The 22,096-nt window shown below is 45.6% G+C and overlaps 3 protein-coding genes across 3 annotated transcripts; 1 reads left to right on the forward strand and 2 right to left on the reverse strand.

Annotated features, from left to right (window-relative positions):
* On the reverse strand, positions 1–1,073 carry TOMM22 (translocase of outer mitochondrial membrane 22; the record flags this gene model as incomplete). Its single annotated transcript, XM_082014208.1, has 4 exons — positions 1–75; positions 443–560; positions 728–846; positions 963–1,073. 4 exons carry the CDS (start codon positions 1,071–1,073, stop codon positions 1–3), a joined length of 423 nt encoding a protein of 140 aa, XP_081870334.1.
* Positions 1,074–1,855: 782 nt separating this feature from the next.
* CBY1 (chibby 1, beta catenin antagonist) lies at positions 1,856–3,810 on the reverse strand (the record flags this gene model as incomplete). Its single annotated transcript, XM_082010270.1, has 4 exons — positions 1,856–1,936; positions 2,990–3,105; positions 3,191–3,296; positions 3,733–3,810. The coding sequence occupies 4 exons, from the start codon at positions 3,808–3,810 to the stop codon at positions 1,856–1,858; spliced, it is 381 nt and encodes a 126-aa protein (XP_081866396.1).
* A 1,066-nt stretch (positions 3,811–4,876) lies between these two features.
* FAM227A (family with sequence similarity 227 member A) lies at positions 4,877–21,777 on the forward strand (the record flags this gene model as incomplete). The annotated part of the gene is given in 6 exon segments (XM_082014692.1): positions 4,877–4,906; positions 7,958–8,017; positions 8,019–8,048; positions 15,949–16,053; positions 21,606–21,680; positions 21,682–21,777. Coding segments are annotated over 6 exon segments (396 nt in total).
* Positions 21,778–22,096: the final 319 nt, after the last annotated feature.

The raw sequence follows: 22,096 nt of genomic DNA on the forward strand, positions 1-22,096 counted from the left end.
TTAGATTTTTCCAGGCAGCGGAGGCAGGGCCCCTGGCATTCCACCCGAGAGCCCCGTGTTGGGTCCGAGGAGGATCTGGAAGGAAAACGGTCAAGTGAGGGGCTGCGAGGACACTGGACAGCTGCTGCACGCTGCCATGCCCTCCCACAGCTACTCGGTGGGATGCCAAAGGTATGAGCAGTGTTTAAAGTTCCTCGCCCACTATGACACCCAAGTTTTAACACCTGACCATACCAAGGGCAAACGGGGCAGGTGTTAAGCCTGCATGCGGTCCTTGCTGCGTATGTCGGCCCAATGAAAGCTGGCCTGTGTTTGCCACCAGCTCGTTACCGGGAGTCGGCAAGATCATCCCACTGGAAAACCCAACCAGAACATCTGGTGGGATGAAGGAGACTACAATGTATAACAGACAGGAGAGACGGCTGGGGTGTTCCTGCCTCACCTGTCGCTGCTGCAGCTGCTGCTGTTGCTCCATCTGCAGTTTTTCAGTTTCAAAGACGACAGGAAGAACCAGAATCATGAAGGAGGTGGTCCCAATCCACAGAGCTGCCCTGGAGAATCTAGGCAGGAGAAAGCACATGAGAAATAGGAACCGGTTCCTCACCTGCTGCTTACAGGCGCTGAGCTTCCCCCTTGTTTCCTTTCCGTGCCTCTGACACAGGCCTTTCCCCAGCGACACCGGGACCCGCTCCCGACCGCCGCCCCGCCCGGCCCGCCGCTGCCTCACCTGTACATCTTCTGCGCTACCGTCAGGGAGAGGTCGAAGGTGGCTCCGGCCGCCGAGCGGACGCTCTCGGGGAACATCTCCGTCAGCCCCCACAGCCGCTCCGCCAGCGTCTCGTCCAGCTGCGGGCGGCACACATCGCGTCAGGCCCGCCCCGGCCCTGCGCGCCCGCCAGGGTCACCCCGCGCGACCGTCCCGGCCGTCCCTCGGCCCGCCCCGCCGCCGGCCGCCCCACTACCTCCTCGTCGTCGTCGTCGTCGTCCTCCAGCTCGTCCTCCAGCTCCTCGGCCTTGCCCGAGCCGCCCTTGGACAGCAGCTCCTCCGGAGACAGGGACGCAGCGGCAGCCATCATCACCAGCCAGGGACGGAGGGGGCGGCTACCCAGCGGAAGCGTAACGGCGGCCGGAGCGCCGCCGGAAGCGGGACGGCCCTCCCACCTCCCGCGATCGGGGGACGCCAGCGCCTCCTGGCGGCCGGGAGGAGCGGCGGCCGCCTCTGCCTCCCCCGGCCGCCCGCCGGCCCCGGTCCCCGTCCCGGTTCCCCCCGCCCCCGCAGGGCTCGCAGCACGGCCCTTTACGTAACAAACACCCGTAGATTCCCGTTTGAAATGTAAATTTTTATGTAAAATATGCAAAACCTTCGAGAACAAGCAACGCCAGCACCCTGCTCACCCAGGGCAAGCAGTGAAACTCGTACAAGCCCTGCAGGTTCCCCTGAGGGGACAGATTTGGGGGGACAGGGGGGCCTCCCTGTGCTTTTAAGCATAGAAGGCAGGGAGGGGCACACCGGCAGGTGGACCTTCTCCACAGCCTGTTGTCAGGTTGCCTTTGGAATGGAGGTACCTGCCGCTGGGCTGTGGTGAGGAAATGTAGCAAGGCAAAGCACTCCAAGAAAAAACATGAGCGTTCGTTAACAGTGTCGCGGTGTGACTTGTTGGGGTGCCAAAAAAGCCATTACGCGGCACCTACATCATCACACGATACTGGAGGCATCTTGTTATTCGTGGTCCTGTGGAACGAAGTACCTACATGGGGTACCAACGTGGCTAGGAGGCCTAAGGGACCACGGCATCCCAGCCGAGGCTTGGAGCCAGCCTCCTCGCTCCCCCATCCTCCAGCCACCCCTTCTTCTTCACTTCCTCCTCCGGCTGTGGTTCTTCAGTTCCTCCAGCTCCTTCTCCATCAGGTGGGACTCGGCTGTGGTCTCGGAGAGCTGCAACGCAGAGCGAACAACGACCAGAGTGAGCTACCTCTCCAACCTCCACCCTGTGCTACAGCCACGGGGCTAATGCCGAATCTGTGACCTCATGGTCTATGGTGTGCCTCAGACACGTGGCAGGACACAAAAGCCCTCGAGAGGTATCAGAGGTTGTCCTCCCTCTGGAGAAGCACCTCGTGTCATGGCAGCGTGTGCACAGGAAAGACATTTGCGTCTCAGAAACTTTTCTTGTTTCACAGCATGACCATGACCTTTCCAGGGACACCACCAAGATTTACAGCCACAGGCCAGCACCCACGCGAGGGAATTTGCTCCCACTGGAGTGAGAGAGAAGCTGGGATTTCACTGGGAAAACCTGGAGAGCAGCTATGGCTTCTGCCAAGTGCTCCAGTCACAAAAGCCCCTTGCCAGTTTTGAAACACGGGAAGAGCATAGGGAAGGAAAATGATGAAGGAGTGTGTGTTTGTTCAGACTGACATAAAGGCTGTATCACTTCACAGGCCAACAACACACACATATTCTATTTCATTGAAAACATCTGCAGATTTTAAGCAGGAAACCTGTGATCTCTGGGTAAGGTTGAATTTTAGTTTATTTAGGGCTTGGGAATTCTTTCATCCATAGGTTTACACACAGAATAGATGTCACACCACTTGTCACAGCAGAAGGAAGCTTTAACGTTCTGTGACCGGAAAGGGTGACTGTAACTCCATTCCACAGTCAGGGCAGAGGCCAGAGTGGTGAGAAAGATGCCATACTCCACGCAGAAAGGGGAAGAGGAGACACGGCACTTGCAGAGGCTCTCCTCTAATCCAAGTCACAATGTTCAATAAAGTCAAGCTCTGCTGCGAGGGGAGCCTTCCCCTCTTCTTGCAGGGGAGATCAGACTTTACTCCCACAGTCACTTTGCTGTTACAGTTGCCTTGTGTAGCAGGGTCAAGCAGAAAGAGCGGGATGCAGCGAGAAAGGCCTCTTTCAGCGGTCCCAGCAGCCTCCACTCAGGCATTTCCGCTGCTATGGGCAGGTGACAGCTGAGCAAAGACTCACCATGTCCAGCAGAATATCCACTTTCAGCCGAAGGAGGTTGTTTTCTTCCTCCAGCTGCTGGTTTCGTTTGCGCAAGCGCTGCATTTCCCTGCGATCCCCCGTGAAGCTTCCTGATTCTGGAAGGAAAAAAAGGGGTGCAATTAAGGACTGTCAGCCAACTGTCAGCTACTTCAGATGAAAGCAAGCTGAGCTGCACTCTACCTGCCACCCACTGGCCGTTTTCAAACTTCAGGCTCTGGCCAGCGAGGTTCATGGTGGGGATGCCATACTCCAGGCCCAGCTCAACCTCACGGGTGGATCTATCCAGCTGCAAGGAGATGATCACACTCAGTGTTTCAACTGAAATCCGAAGCCACCCCTTATTCTCCCATTTCTTAGTGGCTGGTATTCCAATGAAGCTGCTGGTTCAGCTGGCCCTGGAGCCTGAAACTCTACTGTTAGTCACATACTGCTGCAGCACAGGACCGGCTCCTCTCACTACTTTCTCCTGCCCAAACATACACTCATCTCCCTGGGCTCAGAGACAGTTGGTGAGAAGTTTTATGTGAAAGTTCTGGGCTGTGGCTGGGGTGACAATGATCCTACCCTGAGCTACTCCATTTTTACCTTCGTATCTGGCCACCTGTGATCAGAAATGGTGCCACAGGGCAGGAGGAAAGAGGCACGGCTGCAAGCTCTCATAAGGGCCAGGGCACTCACAAGCAGGAGCTGCCCCCTGGCAAGCCGCGGGTGCCGGGACTCACCAAGTGCAGGTTGGAGAGAGAGGCGCATTTCCTGGGGGGGGTCTTCTTTGGGCTGAAGGTGTTCCCAAAGAGCGGCATCGCGCTGCGGGCTGAGCGTATGGGGCGCTCACAATGGCCTGGTGCTGCTGCCCGAGCAGGGGTGATGGGGGTCTCCTCCGGTGGCCCCTTCTCTGGCACTTCCACTGACGTTACCCGGGTTCCACCTAAAAGCAACACCCAGCACCCCTTCCTCTCACGCTACGCATCCCCGCCCTTCAGAAAGGGTTAAACGGCGGGGGGTGGGGGTGCGTGGGGCCTGCTCCACCCGCCGCCGTGACAGGACCGCGCCCCTCCCTGCCGGCACGCGGCTCCCCTCGCACCTCCGCCGTCACGTGACGGGGGGGGGCGAACGGCGTGAGGCAACCCCTGACGTCACACCCGCTCCCCCCCCCAGCACCACCGTAAGCGCAGACCAAAGCTCCCCCCGCCCTCACCCGCGCCCCCCGCGCAGGCGCACTCGGCAGCTATCCCCAGAGCCACGCGGCGCAGCACTGAGAGGGAGGGGGGGCGCAGGCCGTACCACCCAACGGGAGCGCCGAGGAGAAGGGAGCGGAGAACCGGAGAGCGTGATTGCACGCACGGGCCGCCACTGGGATGGTCCCTCGTTCTGCTTTCCCTCCTGGCATCGCACTGGCGAAACCAGCGGGCTCGGCGAGGGCAGAGCAGATGAAGAACACAACACACCCCACCCCCCCACCCCGCCTCAACGTGGTAGGGTCAGCCCCGCGGTGCGGGGGCGGCTAGGCCAGCCTGTTCCATCGGGGTTCGCCTTAATTACGGGGGGGGGAAGGGGGGAAGAGCACCTCTCCGACGAGCCGCGCCTGCTCCCGGCTTTCCTCGTCGCCCACCGCGCTGGTGGGCTCAGCCGCCGCCGCCGCGTGTCCCGGGAGCGGTTTGCGGCTGCTGCGTTGCCATGGTGACGGCGGGGCTCCGCCGCTCCTCCCCGCGGCCGCGGCGGCGTCTGGGGGCGGTGGCACTCAGGCCTGGGCGGCGCGGGGCCGGCGGCTAGCGTGAGGAGGACGGTCGCGGAGGATGCGTCGGGGTGGCAGAGGGCTGGGGGAGCCCGAGGAGGCTCCCTGAGCCTCCCCTCTGGGGCCCGCCGGCTATGGCGGAGAGCGGGGGGCGCGGCGGAGCTGTACTGTGGAGATGGGGCTCTCCTCGCCATCGGGCTGTATCAAAATTGTGATGTTCTGCCCGCGGATTCCTAAAATGGTTGGAAGACTTTTTTTTTAATTGTTTTTGCATATAAACAACGAAGCGCCATTAGGCAGAGAATTCCTCCTTGCTTGCGAGCCTAGGGAGAAGAAGTGGAGAAGGTCTGGGGTTCTGGAGCCCCCGCGAGTTCAGGGAATTATGGGTTAGAAGTTGGAGAGAGAGGAGGAGGCAGTTCTTGAGCAAGCTGTCCTCTGAAGCAGTCCCAAGTGTCCTCGTTTTCTGTGCATGTTGCAAAGTCCTCCCTTTTCAGCACATGACGGGATAAATTTAGCTTTATTGTGTTACTTGCTGGCTTGTATTCCATGGAAGCTGGCTTTGGTAGTTGCTTTGGACAGTATTTTGAGTGAACGGCAGGGGTGTGTAGCACATATCACCAATAGTTTTTTATATTGCAGAGGCAAAGTACCACTCTTTTTCTAAGTTTTAAAATAATTCTCCCATCTCTTAGAACTTAGTCACCTGAAATTACTTGCTTCATTGTTAGAAAAGCTTCTGTTGAGGGCTTTGTGAGGCTTTCCTGAAAATTTTAGATTAATGAGGTAGTAGGATGCTGACTTTAGTTGAAGTGGAACAATAAAGAAAAGAAAAAAAAAAAGGGTAGGGGGGACAGATGAACAAAAGTGCCAGGAAAGAGAGGAGAAAATAAGAGAATCAACGACCGTGGTGATTTGGTTTGTATGTGTATTAATACTCCACAAAAAAGTTCTTTAACATTCTTTCATTCTCAGAGTGCTGAATTGGCACCCTGCCTGAAGTGAACCAGAAAATTGCTTGCTTGTAATGAGACTTGGGAAGATACCACAGTACCAACCCAGTGACTATAGACAAGAAAAGTCTGGTGCTGTGGTATCTTCTGGTAGTCCAGTTAAGCAATATCTGATTCTTCTAGGACACATGCAACAGTGGCTTTCTGATCCTGTGTATTGGAGTCTGTGCACTGGAAATTAGTGATTTTTTTTTTAATGTATTTTTTTAATAAGAGAAGGGATTACAGTGGAGCAGAGGGGAGAACCAACACCCTTAAAAGTAGAAAAAAACTTGCAGTTCTGAACAAGGGCTTTGTAAAGTAGTTGTGGCTCCTATCGGCATTTAATGTCCATATGTGTGTGTGCTCATATATTGGATAAGAAAGATGAAAAGCAGGTCCAGAAGTGAAATGAGGGCAAGAACCTTGGAAGAAAAGCTGGGAGAATGTAGAATTACAATTTTGAACTGAAAAACCCCTGTAGCTAACCTAGATGCTTGTAAGAGTCAAAAGACCATACAAGACAGTGAGGAACTGAGCTCTTAACACTTGCTTTCATTTTTTTTTTAGCTGTTAAATGCACTGAAGATTTTTGAGTTTCTGAACAAATACTCAGACCTGAAGAGCTGCAGATGAGAGAAGCATCTCCCTGAGATGCTCAGAGAAAAAGGCACATCTGTTTCTGTTCCCAACACTTCAGGGGTTTGTTACCAAGATGGGGGAAAAGCAGGTGTTAAGAAGCTCTGGTCAGGACGTACCCCACCAGGGGTAGTACTGGTAGTACAGGTACTACAGGGGTAGTAATGTTCACCTTCCTAGAAGAAACCTGTATGTTTCAGCACAGTTATGCACTTGAGTTCTTGCACTAAGCAGGATGAATATTGTAGTAATGCATTACAATTATTGTCAAACTAAACAGTCTCATTGATGCAGGGTCTTATAGTGATTCTCTGACAGCCTCTTTCTCCAAGAGACTTGAAGAAGCCAGGCAGCCCACCTCAACTGCCTTGGCATGTGAGGGGAGCACATATTTCTGTGTGCTGGATTGCTGTGTGTACCGATGCACATGTGTATGTGAACAGCTTCACAGTCAGTAGGCCTAGCTTGTGAATGAGAGTTCAGAAAGCTGCTCCAGAAGTTTGAGAGCAAGAGAACAAGTTTAAGTATCTGATTTTTTTGAGTGATGTGCTTCAGGAATCTTTCCTCCTTTGCACAGTTTTACTAAATTTCATTTCTTCCCAGACTTCATTTCCTTGAAAAATGCTGTGGAATTTCCTTGCTGCACCAACTTCCCAGGACATTCTGGCAGTAGCTTTTGGTAGTTATTTTTCCATTTACATCAGGTAGATACTGAGACAAGAGCTGACAGTTGCTGTTTCTAGTACTGCCTCTCGATATATTGCATTGTTCTGCCAGCAGGTAGTTTGATGTATCATTTTAAGTGTTGTCACTTTGTGGGGAAGCAAACACCTAGTGTGCTCTCCCTCTTCCGGTACAATAACTAGAGATACCACTTAGGACCTGCAAAAGCTTATTAAGCAGTGAGTAACCTGCATATTGCAGTCATCGTGTAAGTAAACTGTGTATCTTTTTATGAAGACGTCTTTGAGAATGCTGGTAGAAGGCTGAGAGAGTGACAGGATGAAGATAGGGCTGTAGCACATCACAATATGGAAATTTTGGAAGATACCCAAGCTGTTCTTAATAGCCTAATTTAGAGCATCTTCTTTGGCTTTTTTTGTTCACAGGTGATATAGAATCTATAACTTAGATGATCTCAGAGCTGTTTTTAACTCCATAGTGTTTCTATTGCCTTTTTTCATATACACTGTGGGATTATTATTGTTCTCTTGTTATATCAATAATGATAGGGAAACCTCACTGACATGAATTCACTAGACTTACTCTAGGCTTGCTCTGATGTCAAAGAGAATATTTACTGTAATTATTGCTGCTTGAAGCTTGCTACATTGGTTGGTGGGCTAAACGAAACTGAGTTTAAAACCTACAAAATTTTTTTTTTGCATATTGAAATTAGTTCCATGCCTAATTAATTTCTTCCGCAGTGAGATAATTCCTGTTGCCTCAGTGCTCTGCAGTTAATGATGTCCCTTCTTTTAGTATCCTAGATATTAGCATAAATATTTCACCTATATTTTATTGACAAAGCAAACATGTCTTCTTTCTCTATTTGTGTCTTTTCGTTATAGCCAGCTCCAGGGATAGAAGAACGGCTGTTATCACTGCATTGCAAAGCGTTATGCTTTCCTCCTGCTTGACTGTCAAGAGATTCCACCACCAAGAGGCCCTCATTAAAGTGCTTACAGCTAGGCAAAGGAAACACAAGACCAGTTGAAAAGAGATGAAGAAATTCATCCCCACAGAGTAATCTGAAACTAATACCTATCCTATAAATAGTGATTTTTAGAGTGCTGTGCAGGCATCTATTAATTGATTCTTGCAGGAATCCTAACATCTAATCATCCGTTGTACTGTAACTTTTGAGGATAGTGGGGTGTCATGGGCAGTATCCCTGCCTTGAGTCACCAAGTGATAGCCAGGAAGGTTCATGCCTTTGTTTTCTGGATGGTAAAGCTCTTAATAACGTGAGATGGGGTAACGCACGGCTTTGCTTTCTAGTTGCTCACGTCTGCCCTCTATCTTTCACTCAAGGAATATGCCTTCACCTAATTCACCTCTGGCTTCTTTCTTATTATTCTCGTGTTCTTAATTTTCTTTCACTTTTCACAGCACGCTTTTATTGACTCCTAAAAGTTCTAAATATCTTCATTAACAGTCTGTCTGATTGTTCTCTTTTGCTAACATGACCCGCTTTAAAGAATGGGGGAAGGACAAATGAAAACATTTGGGTTTTTTCCAAATTGTGTACTTCTTTCCTTAATTACTAGCTCTTCAAAGCTGCAGTCATTCCTTTGGCAGAAATATAGACTTTGTTATTCAAAAGAACAGTGTGTCTGTGATCTCTTAACTAAAAAGTATATATATCATTTTTCTTTCCTTAAACCCTAGCTTTTTCTCTTCACTGCTGAGTCCAGCCTTGTATATCTGCTGCTGTTCCGGTTTTCCCAGATCGTGTTTCAGTGCTGATGAGTCCAAGACACAGCTCTGCAATGCAATTTCAGAATGGATGATAGGTGAGAGTGGCTTTGCTCCGTCCAGGAAATGCGGCTTGTGCAAGCTGCAGGCTGCAAATTGAGTTATCCGTCGTCTTTAAAACTCAGTTTCTGCCCTCCTTCCCTGAATTCACGCATATACATTCTACACATTTACATTTGTTTACTTGGGCCTTTCTTATATGTACTAGTGTGTAAAGCATGTATCCTCTGCTCAAAGAAGCAGAAAAAATGTGTATCAAGCTATGATGTTGTATACAAAGTTCCCAGGCCTCTGAAAAGGTTTTCCAATCATTGTTCACCATTCTGGCCGCATTGTTCACCTTAAAGAGTTCAAGCAAATATGCAGGCAGTTCTGCCACTCACATGCTCTGGATAGAATCCATCACTTCCGGACAGAGTTTGCCATGAGGCTGTCCTTGGTGACCGGGAGACCAAAGGTTTAGGGGACATGTGTAGTCCATACAGCAGTGAAAAATTCTGTTGAGCTCTATTTCATTCTGTTCCTGTTACCCGGCTACTCCTTGCTTGCTTCCATGTCTGTCTTCTCTTTGTCTCTTACTTTCGCAGTTGTCAGTTTCCGTGGGTCACTCAAGATATCCTTTCCAGGAAACGATGAAATACTAAACCTCCAGTCTGTAGATTCGTGAGTAGCAGATGCAGGGAGGCTATACCAGGGAAAGAATCTCTCAGTATGGGTTGGTTTCTTATGCTCTGTTGTAACTGTCCACAGCTGGCAGCTGCTGGAGACAAGATCTTAGGCTTTCGGGCTGAGCTGCTGTGGTGTTTATACAGGAGGGCAAACAGGGCCTGCATTCTAAAGTTTATTTTATCTCATGCCTTAGATGAATGTCAACTGTGCTTTGTCTGTACAAACAAGTGATACAGCACCATGAGAAAATGTGAAGCTTAGTGTGTATAGCACACTATGAAGATGGGAGAAAAATGCTAGGTATTCTTTTCCACATTCTTTCACCGTTTCTCTCCACTCAGGCATGCTACCAACCCCGAGAAGCTACACAAACTGGAACTATTCCCAGTTGGAATCAGAAAAATTCAAGATGAGCAATTTGCTGTCACCAAAGGGAGAGGAGAGTTGCAAGAACACCAATGTAAGCAGTTCTCCCTAGTCCCTGCTAATCTAAATAGGAGTTTCGTATCCAAACCAAGTGCTCATTTTTTTCCCCAGGATGCCTTGATCTACAGGTCTTACTCTGTATTGATTCTTTGTATTAGAAGGATATGCCTGTGGATGGCCTTTCACCAAAGGCAAAAATTGGAAATAACGTGCGCTTTAGATGATGTGGTGTCCGCAGTGGCATGAGAATGGAGAGTGTGGCCCAAAAAGTCCTTTCCAGTCCTGAGTATCTGCAAGTAGCCGCAAGCTCCTATGCAGATGAGGTAGCTTTTCAGGCTTTTGGGGAATGCAGGTGACTGCTCACCGATGGCCTGAAGTAGCCTGGGGTAAAAGCTATTTGAGGACCAGCCTGGCTGAACAGGGAGCTTTTGCTGGGACTCAGAAGAGAGAGAGAGAGAAAAAAAAAAACAAAACCCAAAAAACAACTCTCCTGGTTTTTTTTGTTTTTTTTTGGGGGGGGGGGTTTTGGGGTTTTTTTTGTGTTATCACCTTTGGAGGAAGGGGCAAGCAACTCAAGAACAGTACAGGATGTCATTAGGTTATACAGAGATAAAATTAGGAAGGCAAAAGTCCACCTAGAACTCAATCTGGCCACAGTTGTAAGGGATAACAAAAAATGTTTTTACAAATATATTAACAACAATAAGAGAGCCAAGGAGAATCTCCATCCCTTATTGGATGGGGTGGGAGGGGGAACATTGTCACCAAGGATGAGGAAAAGGCTGAGGTACTTGATGCCTTCTTTGTCTCAGTCTTTAATAGCCAGACCAGTTATCCTCAGGGTATTCAGCCCCCTGAGCTGGAAGACTGGGATGGAGGGCAGAGTAAACCCCTCATCAAGGAGGATGCAGTTAACCTGCTATGCCAAGTGGACACCCACAAGTCTGTGGGGCCTGATGGGATCCACCTGAGAGTACTGAGGGAGCTGGCAGAGGAGCTTACCAAACCACTCTCCATCATTTGTCAGCAGTCCTGGTTAACGGAGGAGGTCCCAGATGACTGGAGGGTTGCCGATGTAACGCCCATCTACAAGAAGGGTCAGAAGGAAGATCTGGGGAACTACAGGCCTTTCAGCCTGACCTCAGTACCAGGGAAGATTATAGAGTGGTTCATCTTAAGGGTGCTCACAGGACATGTGCAGGATCAGGCCTAGCCAGCATGGGTTCATGACAGGCAGGTCCCGCTTGACCAACCTGATCTCCTATGGCCAGGTGACCCACCTAGTGGATGGAGGAGAGGCTGTGGATGTTGTCTACCTGACTTTAGTAAAACCTTGAACACTGTCTCCCACAGCATTCTCCTGGAGAAGCTGGTGGCGCATGACTTTGACAGCTGTACTCTTCACTAGGTAAAGAACTGGCTGGACGGCTGAGCCCAGAGAGTTGTGGTGAATGGAGTTAAATCCAGTTGGTGGCTGGTCACAAGCGGTGTTCCCCAGGGCTCAGTTTTGGGGCCAGTCTTGTTCAATATCTTTATCGATGGACTGGATGAGGGGATTGGGCGCTCCCTTCAGTAAGTTTGCAGATGACACCAAGTTGGGCGGGAGTGTTGATCTGCTCAAGGGCAGGTAGGCTCTGCAGAGGGATCTGGACAGGCTGGATCAATGAGCCCGAGGTCAATTGTATGAGGTTTAACAAGGCCAAGTGCTGGGTCCTGCACTTCGATCGCAACAACCCCATGCAATGCTACAGGCTAGGGGAGGGGTGGCTGGAAAGCTGCCCAGCAGAACAGGACCCGGCGGTGCTGGTTGGCAACCGGCTGAACATGAGCCAGCAATGTGCCCAGGTGGCCAAGAAGGCCAACAGCATCCTGGCCTGTATTAGAAATAGTGTGGCCAGCAGGAGCAGGGAAGTAATTGTGCCCCTGTACTCGGTGCTGGTGAGGCCACACCTCGAATACTGTGTTCAGTTTTGGGCCCCTCACTACAAGAAGGACACTGAGTTGCTGGAGTGTGTCCAGAAAAGGGCAACGAAGCTGGTGAGGGGTCTGGAGAACAAGTCTTACGAGGAGCGGCTGAGGGAACTGGGGTTGTTTAGTCTGGAGAAGAGGAGGCTGAGGGGAGACCTTACCGCTCTCTACAACTACCTGAAAGGAGGTTGTGGTGAGATGGTTGTTGGTCTTTTCTCCCAAGTATCTAGTGATAGGATGAGAGGGAATGGCCTCAAGTTGCGCCAGGGTAGGTTTAGACTGGACATTAGGAAAAATTTCTTCCCTGAGAGGGTGGTCAAACATTGGAACAGGCTGCCTAGGGAGGTGGTGGAGTCACCATCACTGGAGGTGTTCAAAAAACGCGTGGATGTGGCACTTGAGGACATGGTTTAGCGGGCATGGTGGTGTTGGGTTGATAGTTGAACTTCATGATCTTAAAGGTCTTTTCCAACCTTAATAATTCTATGATTCTATGACCCTGGGAGATTTAGAGTCCATTCATATGACACCTGCAAAGGGGCCAGGTACTGTAGTACTTACAGCAGTAAATGGGAGATCTGGTTGTTTTGTTTTGGTTTCCTGTCTTAATTCCACCTTGTTCCCTGGGGTAGCAAGGGATGCAACTATGAGATGTACTAGGACCAGGTAGAAGGTGGTCTTGATAGCTCAACGGTTGTCATATAAATAGCTGGATGGTGTCAGTGTGTTCAACAGCAGGAAAGCAGGATCTTTTTTGGTTCACAAGGGAAAAAGAACCCTGAAAATACAAATTTTGAATTTGCATTGAAAGCCCAAGCAAAATGAGCTGTATGTAGGGTGCTATCTCTGCATAAACTGGGTTCTAAGTTTTGGATTCTAAACTTATGAACTGTGTCTTTCATTCTGCCTCCCTTCCCCAGATTCCTTCAAGATGACAAGCGGTCCAGAGAATACTGGTAAGCACTCTGTACAAGAATGTAGGATAAAAATATGTTCACAAAGATGTGTGGCCAGCAAGTGGATGTATCGCAGAAGCTAAGGCCTTCATTAAAAGTATCCGTTGCTGACCTCTTCATCTTGTTCCTATTACTGAGAAGTTTGCCTGTTTGGGGTGGGGTTTTCTGGGTTTGTTTTTTTTTGATCAATTTGTCAGATGACATGAAAAAGGAGTTGTTCCTTAAGCACCCAGAATTTCTTGAAGTCCTCAGCAGTCTTCTCATTTTCTAAGTTTGATCTTACTAATTACAAACATGCCCCACAGACACCTTTTGCACTTCCCATGATGTTTCGGGATTCGTGCTAGTGGCAGGTCTTCATTCCACAGGCAACACTTGCTGTCTGTATTGTGCCCTCCAGGCAAGATACAGCAGATATTTCCTTTGGAAAAGAAGTAAGCAAAGACTGTGGCACAGGGAAAATTATACTTAACTTTGACTTATGCACCAAGTGCTTAAATATTGTGAAGAATCTTGTATTTTTAATGTTACTGGGAGGGAAGGGGTGTCCTATTTAGAAACTGGTTCCCAGCTTACACATCCATGTAATTTGCTTCATTTTGGAAATAAAAGCAGATGAAAATCTGAGTCTCTGAAGATTTAAAGCTTGTCAGTCTGAAAGAAAGTTAAATTGCTTTCACGGGCTAGCAGACAGGCTGTTCTCACAATTCATTCATTCATTTACTGCTGAAGTAATGTGCTACTTCAGGTCCAAGATTAAACAACTGGTAGTGATAACTTGCTGTCAGGGACCGTGTCAGTATGTCAAGCCTCGTGCAGAACACAGGAAAACTTGTAATTTAAATTGAGACAGGTGAGCCACTGTTCAACAGGCTGCAAATAAGGATAATCCAGCTAGTAAAAAATGGGGATTGCAGATTCCAAAACAGATGTCCTAATTTGATACTTAGTCACCTAGACAGGTAGCGATGTTTTCCAAAATGCTCCATTATAAGCATTTATTTTGCTGTCAGTTGGAACTGCAGGTGCCTGGCACTTAAGCTTTGGCTGTTTAATTGTGAGCCTCTGATTGAATTCCTGTTTTGAAATCTTGGGACCTGAATGACCTGGATGATGAACTAATGCAAGAGCATTACCACTGTACTTGGATAGAGAGTAGCAAATTACTTTGAAATGTCTAATAGAAATTAAGTAGGTTTTTTGACATGTTTTTGTTAATGTTTTGGGAGAAAGGGAAACATGGTTATTTGTCACACAAGGAAGGGAAAAGCTCTATACAGAGAGAGCAAAGTAAGGCCAAAGGAGAGAAGCAAGAGAAGGATATTTGGGCAAAGCAGCATGGAAAAAAGTATGAACAGTGGAAGGAATGGTAGTGGTAAATGTACACAGAGGCTGCACTGAATAGGAGGCTGGGAACGCTGAACCTGATACAGAGACCAGTGAGAACATTCAACATATTTCTCTACAGATGCTTTGGAAAGAAATTGAATGATATTGTTCTTAAAGTTAAGAACAATGTGTGTATCGTTATACACTTTGTGGTTTTTTTCCTGTATTGTACATTGAAAAAGGGGAAAATAAATAGGTGATCAGCCATACGGTCTGCCGGAACTGTTAAATCTGGAGTCCTGGAAAACAAGCTGGCAAGAAAGCAAGTTATTCTCCCTAAAATCTGAAATTATGTATATCAAGCATTTTCTTTTATATTTACTTATATTGCAGAGGACTTTTACTTCTCTCAGCATAGCAAGATACAAGCCGAGTAAATTGTGTGTTGATTTCTACATATTTTTGTAATGAAAGTTTGTGCTGTCACATGTCTGTTAACTAGTGGAAGCAACAACTTCTGTTTCTCTTGCCCAAGCTAAATTGAGTTTGGTTTATTTTTTCTTTTAACATACACTATTAGAGCAATCCTGCCAAGCTCCAGATCACTTTTATTCTTTGGAATCCCTGTTTTTGCTTATATTTAAATATCATCAAAGTGATACTGCCATACTGCCAGCATATCAATTTGTCTCACCACAGTCAGGGTCTTGCCATTACAGAGTGTTAGAAAAAGACCCCTTACCAGTGCTGCTTTGTCCCTGTGGAGTGGCAAGGAGGAAACATATTTCACTGAGTAATTATGCAGGGAGTGGATATTTGTGAGAGATTAGTTTGCTTATGAAACTGGCTTAGAGAAATACAGTAACCATGAGATGTTAGTGACAATTTTACCCAGATCTGCATATCGAAACATATGAGTGTGTTGTGCTTTATTAATTTTGTTAAAGCAATTTATGGAGTTAATAAATCTTGAGGGAAGAAATCTTCCATACTTGCTTCTGTTAGAGACAGCTGACTTGGCTGGGTGTTTTATGGAAGAATTCCATCAGTTACTCTTTACGAGACAAGGACATTACCCTGGTGTCATAGCTATTTTGCAAGCCTGTAATTGCCTTGTATGACCCTGAAATTTCTCCTGCCATTTCAACAGGAGAGGGTGTTTTTATTCCTTTTCCCGTGACTGCAATGTGGTGCTGCTAGCGCTAGTGGCTGCTGTATTTTGCCCTAGAAACAGCTATGTTTCACTTGTGGATGGGCTAGACTTTTTAAAAGAATATGTGAAAATTAAGGCATTAATCCTACCAACATGGTAAATTACTTAAAGTTTTTCTGCCTTTCATTTTTCTTGAAGGAATTGAGACATGGACAATCTTCCAGCAAGTACCAACCTTATCAAACAAGCAGTCTTCCAAGTCCAAACAGGTTAAACAAAAAACAGTACCTTTTCCAGGTATAGAATGGGGAAGAAAAGGTAAAATACTATTTATTTTACTAAGAATTTGCAGGCTTGTTGTTCTGAAGGCCTTTGCTATGCTATAATATGTGCTTCCCACACGAGAAGCAGGAGAGTGTGTATACATATATGTTTATACGTTTGTCAGTGCTAGACAGCTGGAATGCATCAAAGCTGCCTGCATGTGTATCCTCTTGCATGTGTCTAATCAGTCAAAATACTTCCTCAGGTTTTGGATTCACTGACATGCTAGGCGAGGGGAATCCGGACTGCTAATATTTAATATTTTGGACCTCCAGGCCCAAGATTCAAAGCTTGAAAAGGATAAGAAGGAAAGTGTTTGGAAGCAGTCTCAACATACACTTAAAACTAGAAGACTAAAAATAGCACCTCATCCTAGAGAGGTGATGCAGTGTTTGGAGAAGGATGGAAGATGATGTGATGGATGGAGTGAATTTTTCTCTCTCCCACTGATGTAGCTGATCTTGTTGGCATCCACATATGCCCTACAAAACAGAAGAGATTCTTCAGGGCAGTTGCTCATGTAAAGGGAGTGTGGAAGTGAGATTGCTTTGCACTCCTTAGTGTTGCTTTTTTTTGTCAGTTTTTCTCCACAGATTATGTCCCTAAACTAGTAAGGTCCCTTCCTTTTCCCCTGTTAAAACCTTTCATCTTCCTGAGAAGAATGGGTGAGAGTACTTCACTCCTTTCTCTGGATGCAGGTCCTCTAAGAGAGTTGAAACAATTTCTGTTGTGTTGAACTATCGACAAGTACAACTTCCAAACCTTAGTGCTTTGCATATATTTTTAGTCTTGCAATGATGACAGTGCTGAAGTCTGCAGCATTGTGTGCTTCCCAACAGGCCTCTTTTAGCAGTTGCTCTTTAGGAACTTTAATATAGTGCTGGTGACAAACTATATACTGCATACTTGCTCTAGCTGTCTCTGGAATTTCCTTCCCTGACTTTTTTTTCCTATTAAACATACGTGAATTCCTCCTGAAGCAACACCCAGAAAAGTCCTCCACCCAGATAGTTGAGACTCCTTAGCTGATTCAAAGACGCTTTTAGTTTAGAGAGAGTTCCTTCAAGGGCCACTCAGTCATTCCTTACAAATGCCTGGGATGAAAGATGGCTGTTATTCTCATCAGCTCCTTATCTCCAATTTCCCTTTGCTGCATTAGCACTGTGATAGCTGGGGGTGGGGAACAGTGCCTGGTCAGTTAGAAACACCTCATGGCTGCAGTTACAATAGTGAATACTATTTTGAAATCAAAGACTTGAGTATCCTGTGGTTTCCTAGTTGTCTCATTGCCCTACAAACAGAGGTCATGTGTGAAATTTGGTCTCAGAAACTCTGACCTATTCCTCTGTCTTGGATTGCCTGGCCATTAAAGCAGGAAGTGCTGCCTTAATAATCCAGTGGGAAAATAACAGTGGGGACAGACCACAGACAAAACAGGAAGAAAGACTGCAGTGGGCAGTATTGGGGTATATTGAACCGAGTGGGAGTTGTGCACCTGCACTGAGTTTCAGAGACACCTATATGTCACTTATAATCACTAATCCATCAAAAATGTGAAGGGGAGACATTAAAAGCTTTCTTCAGATACGGACAGAAGAAATCTTTTAAAGGCTGGTAAAGAAACCATGATAATCCAAGGAAAGGGGAATGAGGGATAAAACAAGAAGAATCAGGTTAATGAATGTCTGAAGTTTAAAGGTTTAAGAAAATTATTACCTGGACCATTACTGAAAATTAAGGCTCTATGTGTAGCAAAATCAAGGAAACACAGTATTTTAAAGCTTATTACAACTCCTGAGAGCTCTACATACTATTCTAAGCTAAAAATAACTGTGTGATGATGTGGTCGATGCCTATCCAAGTTTTAGGGTTTGAAAAACAAACTGCTCATGATCTCTTCTGGCCACTAGCCTGGCAAACATATGGAATACAAACAGAGCAAGATTGGGTTTTTTTCTGTGGTTTACATACAAACTCACTTGCAGAAGCAGCAGGCAAAGCTAAGAGTAGAAAACTGGCCAAAAGAAGAGCATGTTCAGTTCTGCAGCATGGCTGTTTTAAAAGAAAAGCTGCTACCAACTGAGCGGCTGAGTTAGAAAGCGTTAACTTTTCCAAGCTCATAAGGTATGTGGAAACACTATGAAAATGATTAGTTTTTCAAGTAGAGGCTCTTCAAAGTTTGGGGTTTTTTTAAGGAAAAAATTCTCGAATAATGGTGCTGAACCTCTTCCAAGTGTGAATTTAAAAATGTTTTTCTTGTAAAATGCCACTCCTTGATGTGACCAGTGAATTCTGCTGTGACGTGGAAATTAAAAATTTTCTATTAGCTGCACTTTAAATACATTCTTCTTTCTGAAGCGTGCCAATGAAAATGCTGCCCTGAGTACAAAACAGAGCAGTGTACTCAAAGTCATTATTCAACCTACTTGACAACAGAAGCACTCAGCTTCTGTGAGCTGGAATGTATTAGAGTGGAAAAAAAAATACCAGTCTGTGAATTATGGGGTTTTTTAGCTTTAACACTGGAAACTCTGCTCTCCTGTGTTATATGGATAAAGCAGTTTTGCTTTGTGTTTTTTTCAGATTAATTTTCAATGCTAGTATGCAAATAAGTTAGAGAAGCATTGACTTTTTTGGCCATAACAGTTACGACAATATTTGCAGTACTTCCAGCTTGTTTGTATTAGAAGTCAGAATTTCTTTGGTGTGAAGAATACATACAGAGTCCTGTGTTCTGCAGCATGGATCCATCTGTGAGCAATTTTCTTATTTTAACTCCATTTCTGATGAGTTATTGCGGTTAAATAAAATTTTCTGTCTCAGCTTGCTCCTAAAGCAGTAATTCCTGTTGCTTCTCTTTCTTTTCCTGTCTCATGCACCGATGTGTACAGCTGCTGCCAGGCAAACTCTACCTCCTGTATTTGCATTCAGTCCCAGAGAAGTCCCTCTGTCTACAGGAATGGTGGGAGTCTTACCAAATGGCAAAATGGATCCAACACCTCCCTGAGGCTGGTCTTTCCCTCTCTCTCTCTTCCCCATCCACCAGCTGCCTGATCCCATCTTCTCTTTTTTACCGTTCAGATGAGCACCAGAGTGAATACAAGTTAGGGGGAGCTTGTGAGCCTGGCCATGCTCTGTAGTCTGCTCAGGCCTAGCCCTAGTGCCTGATTGGCTGTGTTATGTACTTCATTCCCTTGGGTGGTGGCTTTTCATCATCGAGCAAGGGACTATTTAGTCAATTCTTCTGGTTTACTTAGTGAAATGAAGATAATTCACCCATGGATTTTAACCAATTCTGTGACTAAGCTTTAATTCAAATGCAAGCTTGTCAGTGGCATTGTCACTGACTTTGAAGATGGATAACAATTTCACAGGAAATAAAAGTAGGATGAAGAAAGCAATAGTAAAGTTTATCAGACCTTGGAGACCAATTCAAATGAACAAAGATATGTAACTGCAATTACTACTCCCTCTTAGCTACATATGCGGTCAGTCTTATTTCATAATTAGTCTGTGATTCCTGTTTATCATAAAGTTGATTAAGCTTAAGTAGAACAACGTGCACTTATTCAGAACAAAAATCTACGCATGTGGAGTTAGTCAAGAGCAGTTATTTAGGAATTTGCAAAAGCTGTTTAGAAAGCTCTCCCAGTTTAAAAAAAGACCTATATCTCCCAAAGTGTACATTTCATGATTCAGTGTAATGTATTTCCCCAACTGCATTTCATTTCTTGCAATGGAGATTTTTATGCAGAGATTGATAAATTGCAGAATGTCACAGCATCAGGCTCCCAAGCAGGAAGAATCACTTTCTTAAAAATGAAAAAGCTGCTTTCAAATAGGTGCAGGGTTTTGTGTCTTTTTTTTAAATATGTATTAGCATAGGCTAGAAATGTGCTCGGTGAAAAATTTTAAAGCTACATTTAGCTAGAATTTTAGCTACAACCAGGATGTGTACTTAATCCATGTCTCTCCATTTTGCTACTGGTCTGCTCATTAGCTCAGGCAGTCCTTGAGTGTCTTCTAATTTACCAGCTACCAGTGAGATTAAGAAGTGGGTATGTATGTCAGCCACTAGTTAGTGACAAGCTGCTACACTCAAAAGCTTTTTTATGGACAAAGAGGAAGTCCACCTTACATATAATTAAAGCAAGAATTTATTGTTAGTTGAATTTAAATCTTCAGTCTCTAATGATTATTGATCCAGATATAACTTACAGAAAAAGAAAGAATAATGATGCAGTTAGAGTACTTCTATAAAATGGTAACACATACACTTCTCAGATTCTACCACTTCCCTTGTATTTTACTCACCCTTCCACGGCTCCTGTGGGTCCTAAGGTTGGTGGTTTCATTCGGGGTGGAGAGGGATAGGGAGAGCTGTCAGCATTTAGAGTCCTTTGCTGGGAGAATATGGTCTTCCTGTTGATGGTTTCTCCTTCCTCACTCTAGGATTCACTTGGTGTCATTTTTATGTTTGCTAGCACGCATTTGCACCTTTCTTCACTGGTCTGCAGCACCACGCTACATCTGATTTTACAGTATGTGGTGCCTATTACATATGTTAGTTACTATTTTTATGTTTTCTTTGTTACCCCTAAAACCAGTTTCATCCAGCTTCAGGTCAGCATTTCTTTGATCACTGGTGAGTTGTTTATAGCCATAAACAGTCTCCAGTGCCAAGCCTGTGCCTTGCATCATCTTGTGACCACATCTTGTGTCCCCATTTCTCAAGGCTTCTGCTGTTGCACCAGGCCTGCATTTCTCTACACTGCATCATTGTGCTCATCATAAATGCTCTCATTCTAGGTAGATTAACTGTTTGTTACTGCTATTGATTAAAAAATTATGTCTATACCACACACAGATAAACAGAAGTAAAACAAATTAGCCATACACCTAGCCAATTATGGAAACTGCTCTTACAGCTAACCAAGTAAAACAAAGGTGCAGAAGGGTTGAGAGAAGTTCAAACAAAGCAAGCCCAACAAGCCTCAGTCCTCAGCCATTGCAAATTCGGTACAAAGCTTATGGCAAGTAACTGGGAATGGCAATCCTGTATTACAGGGCTGCATGGTTACGATGTGTTAGCCCCAAAAGCCATGAGCAGGTATGAGCAAGCTGTACACACTACCAGATAATCCATCAGGTTGGAGCAATTTTTTTTTAGAACTCTATGTGCTGGCATTTTTTTTCTCTTTTGGGGTAGAAAACACAAGAATGCAAGAATTAGTCACAGTTACCTGACCTTTTAAAACTAGAAGTTAGCTTAAAGTATATTGCATATTTTTACAAACAAAATTGCATTACATGGTGAATGGTGGAAAACAAAGGTAATGGCAAGGATAGTCAAATACTGAAATGGCCTGGTTCTTTCTCAAAAAAACTCTGATAAAAGAAAAACCACAGCCTCCCCAGGCAAAAGAACATCTGCCAAGTTTAGTTGATTCTGATTTGAGCTAGATAATCATTTCATCTCCCTTTCAGTCCTATTGTTCTGTACTACTAGTTTGCTTTCCTTATCTTAAATAAAAATTTCCTTGCGCATTCTCAAAAGGGACTGGTTTTCTTAACTCCTTTGTCTCTTTGATGGATTCTGCTTATCACATACTGATGCGTGTCTCCAGAAAGCTTCTAACTGGATTTATGTTTTGCAAAGCTTGAAAGTGGCCTTGTTTATTTCAGTCTGCATTTTGTATTTTTTTTATCATGTCATCCTTTATTAGATATGAAGAATTACTTATTTCATAATCACCTATTAAAATGATCACAAAGAAAATGAAGCTCGTGGTGCTTGGACTGCTATCACTTACTGTATTTGTATAGTTAACATACTTACAAGTTATTTCTTTGTCATTTAGAAAAATATCCAGGCCTGAGTTCTCTAGTCTGTGTTTTGATACTAATAAGTTATCTTTGGCATCTTTTCCAGTCACATCCAACCTGTTGTGGTTCTGACTTGACCTGGCACCTCTTTAATATCAGTGGGCACAGCCCTTTAATTAATTCACTGTTTCCTCCAGAGCTGCAATACTGAACCATGGTCTGGACAGGACATCTTGATACACAGAAGGGAGATCTCGGCTGGTATACCATATTCTTAATGATTAACTCAAGGTAAATTAGAGGTGGCAAAATCTGTGTCTTTTTAATGCAGGATCACTCTCAACAGTGTAGTATTGAGTATTTTGTCAAGGCTTTGCCTAAAGATCTCAAGACTGGGACAGACACATCACTCAGTCTCACAGTACCATCTCTGTTCCTTCCAGTAATTCCATTTTAACAACGGAGCCCTCTTGTTACTCCAGTCTGAACTATGAAGCTTGGCTGGTCTGGTATTTTGCCAGTCCTATCCCGAGACCCATTGTACGCACACAGCTTTTGCAGTTCATCTTAGTTCTGACCAAAAAGAAGGAAAACATA

The sequence above is a fragment of the Phaethon aethereus genome (assembly GCF_964289735.1).
Source record: "Phaethon aethereus genome assembly, chromosome: 1".
Taxonomy (NCBI): Eukaryota; Metazoa; Chordata; class Aves; order Phaethontiformes; family Phaethontidae; genus Phaethon; species Phaethon aethereus.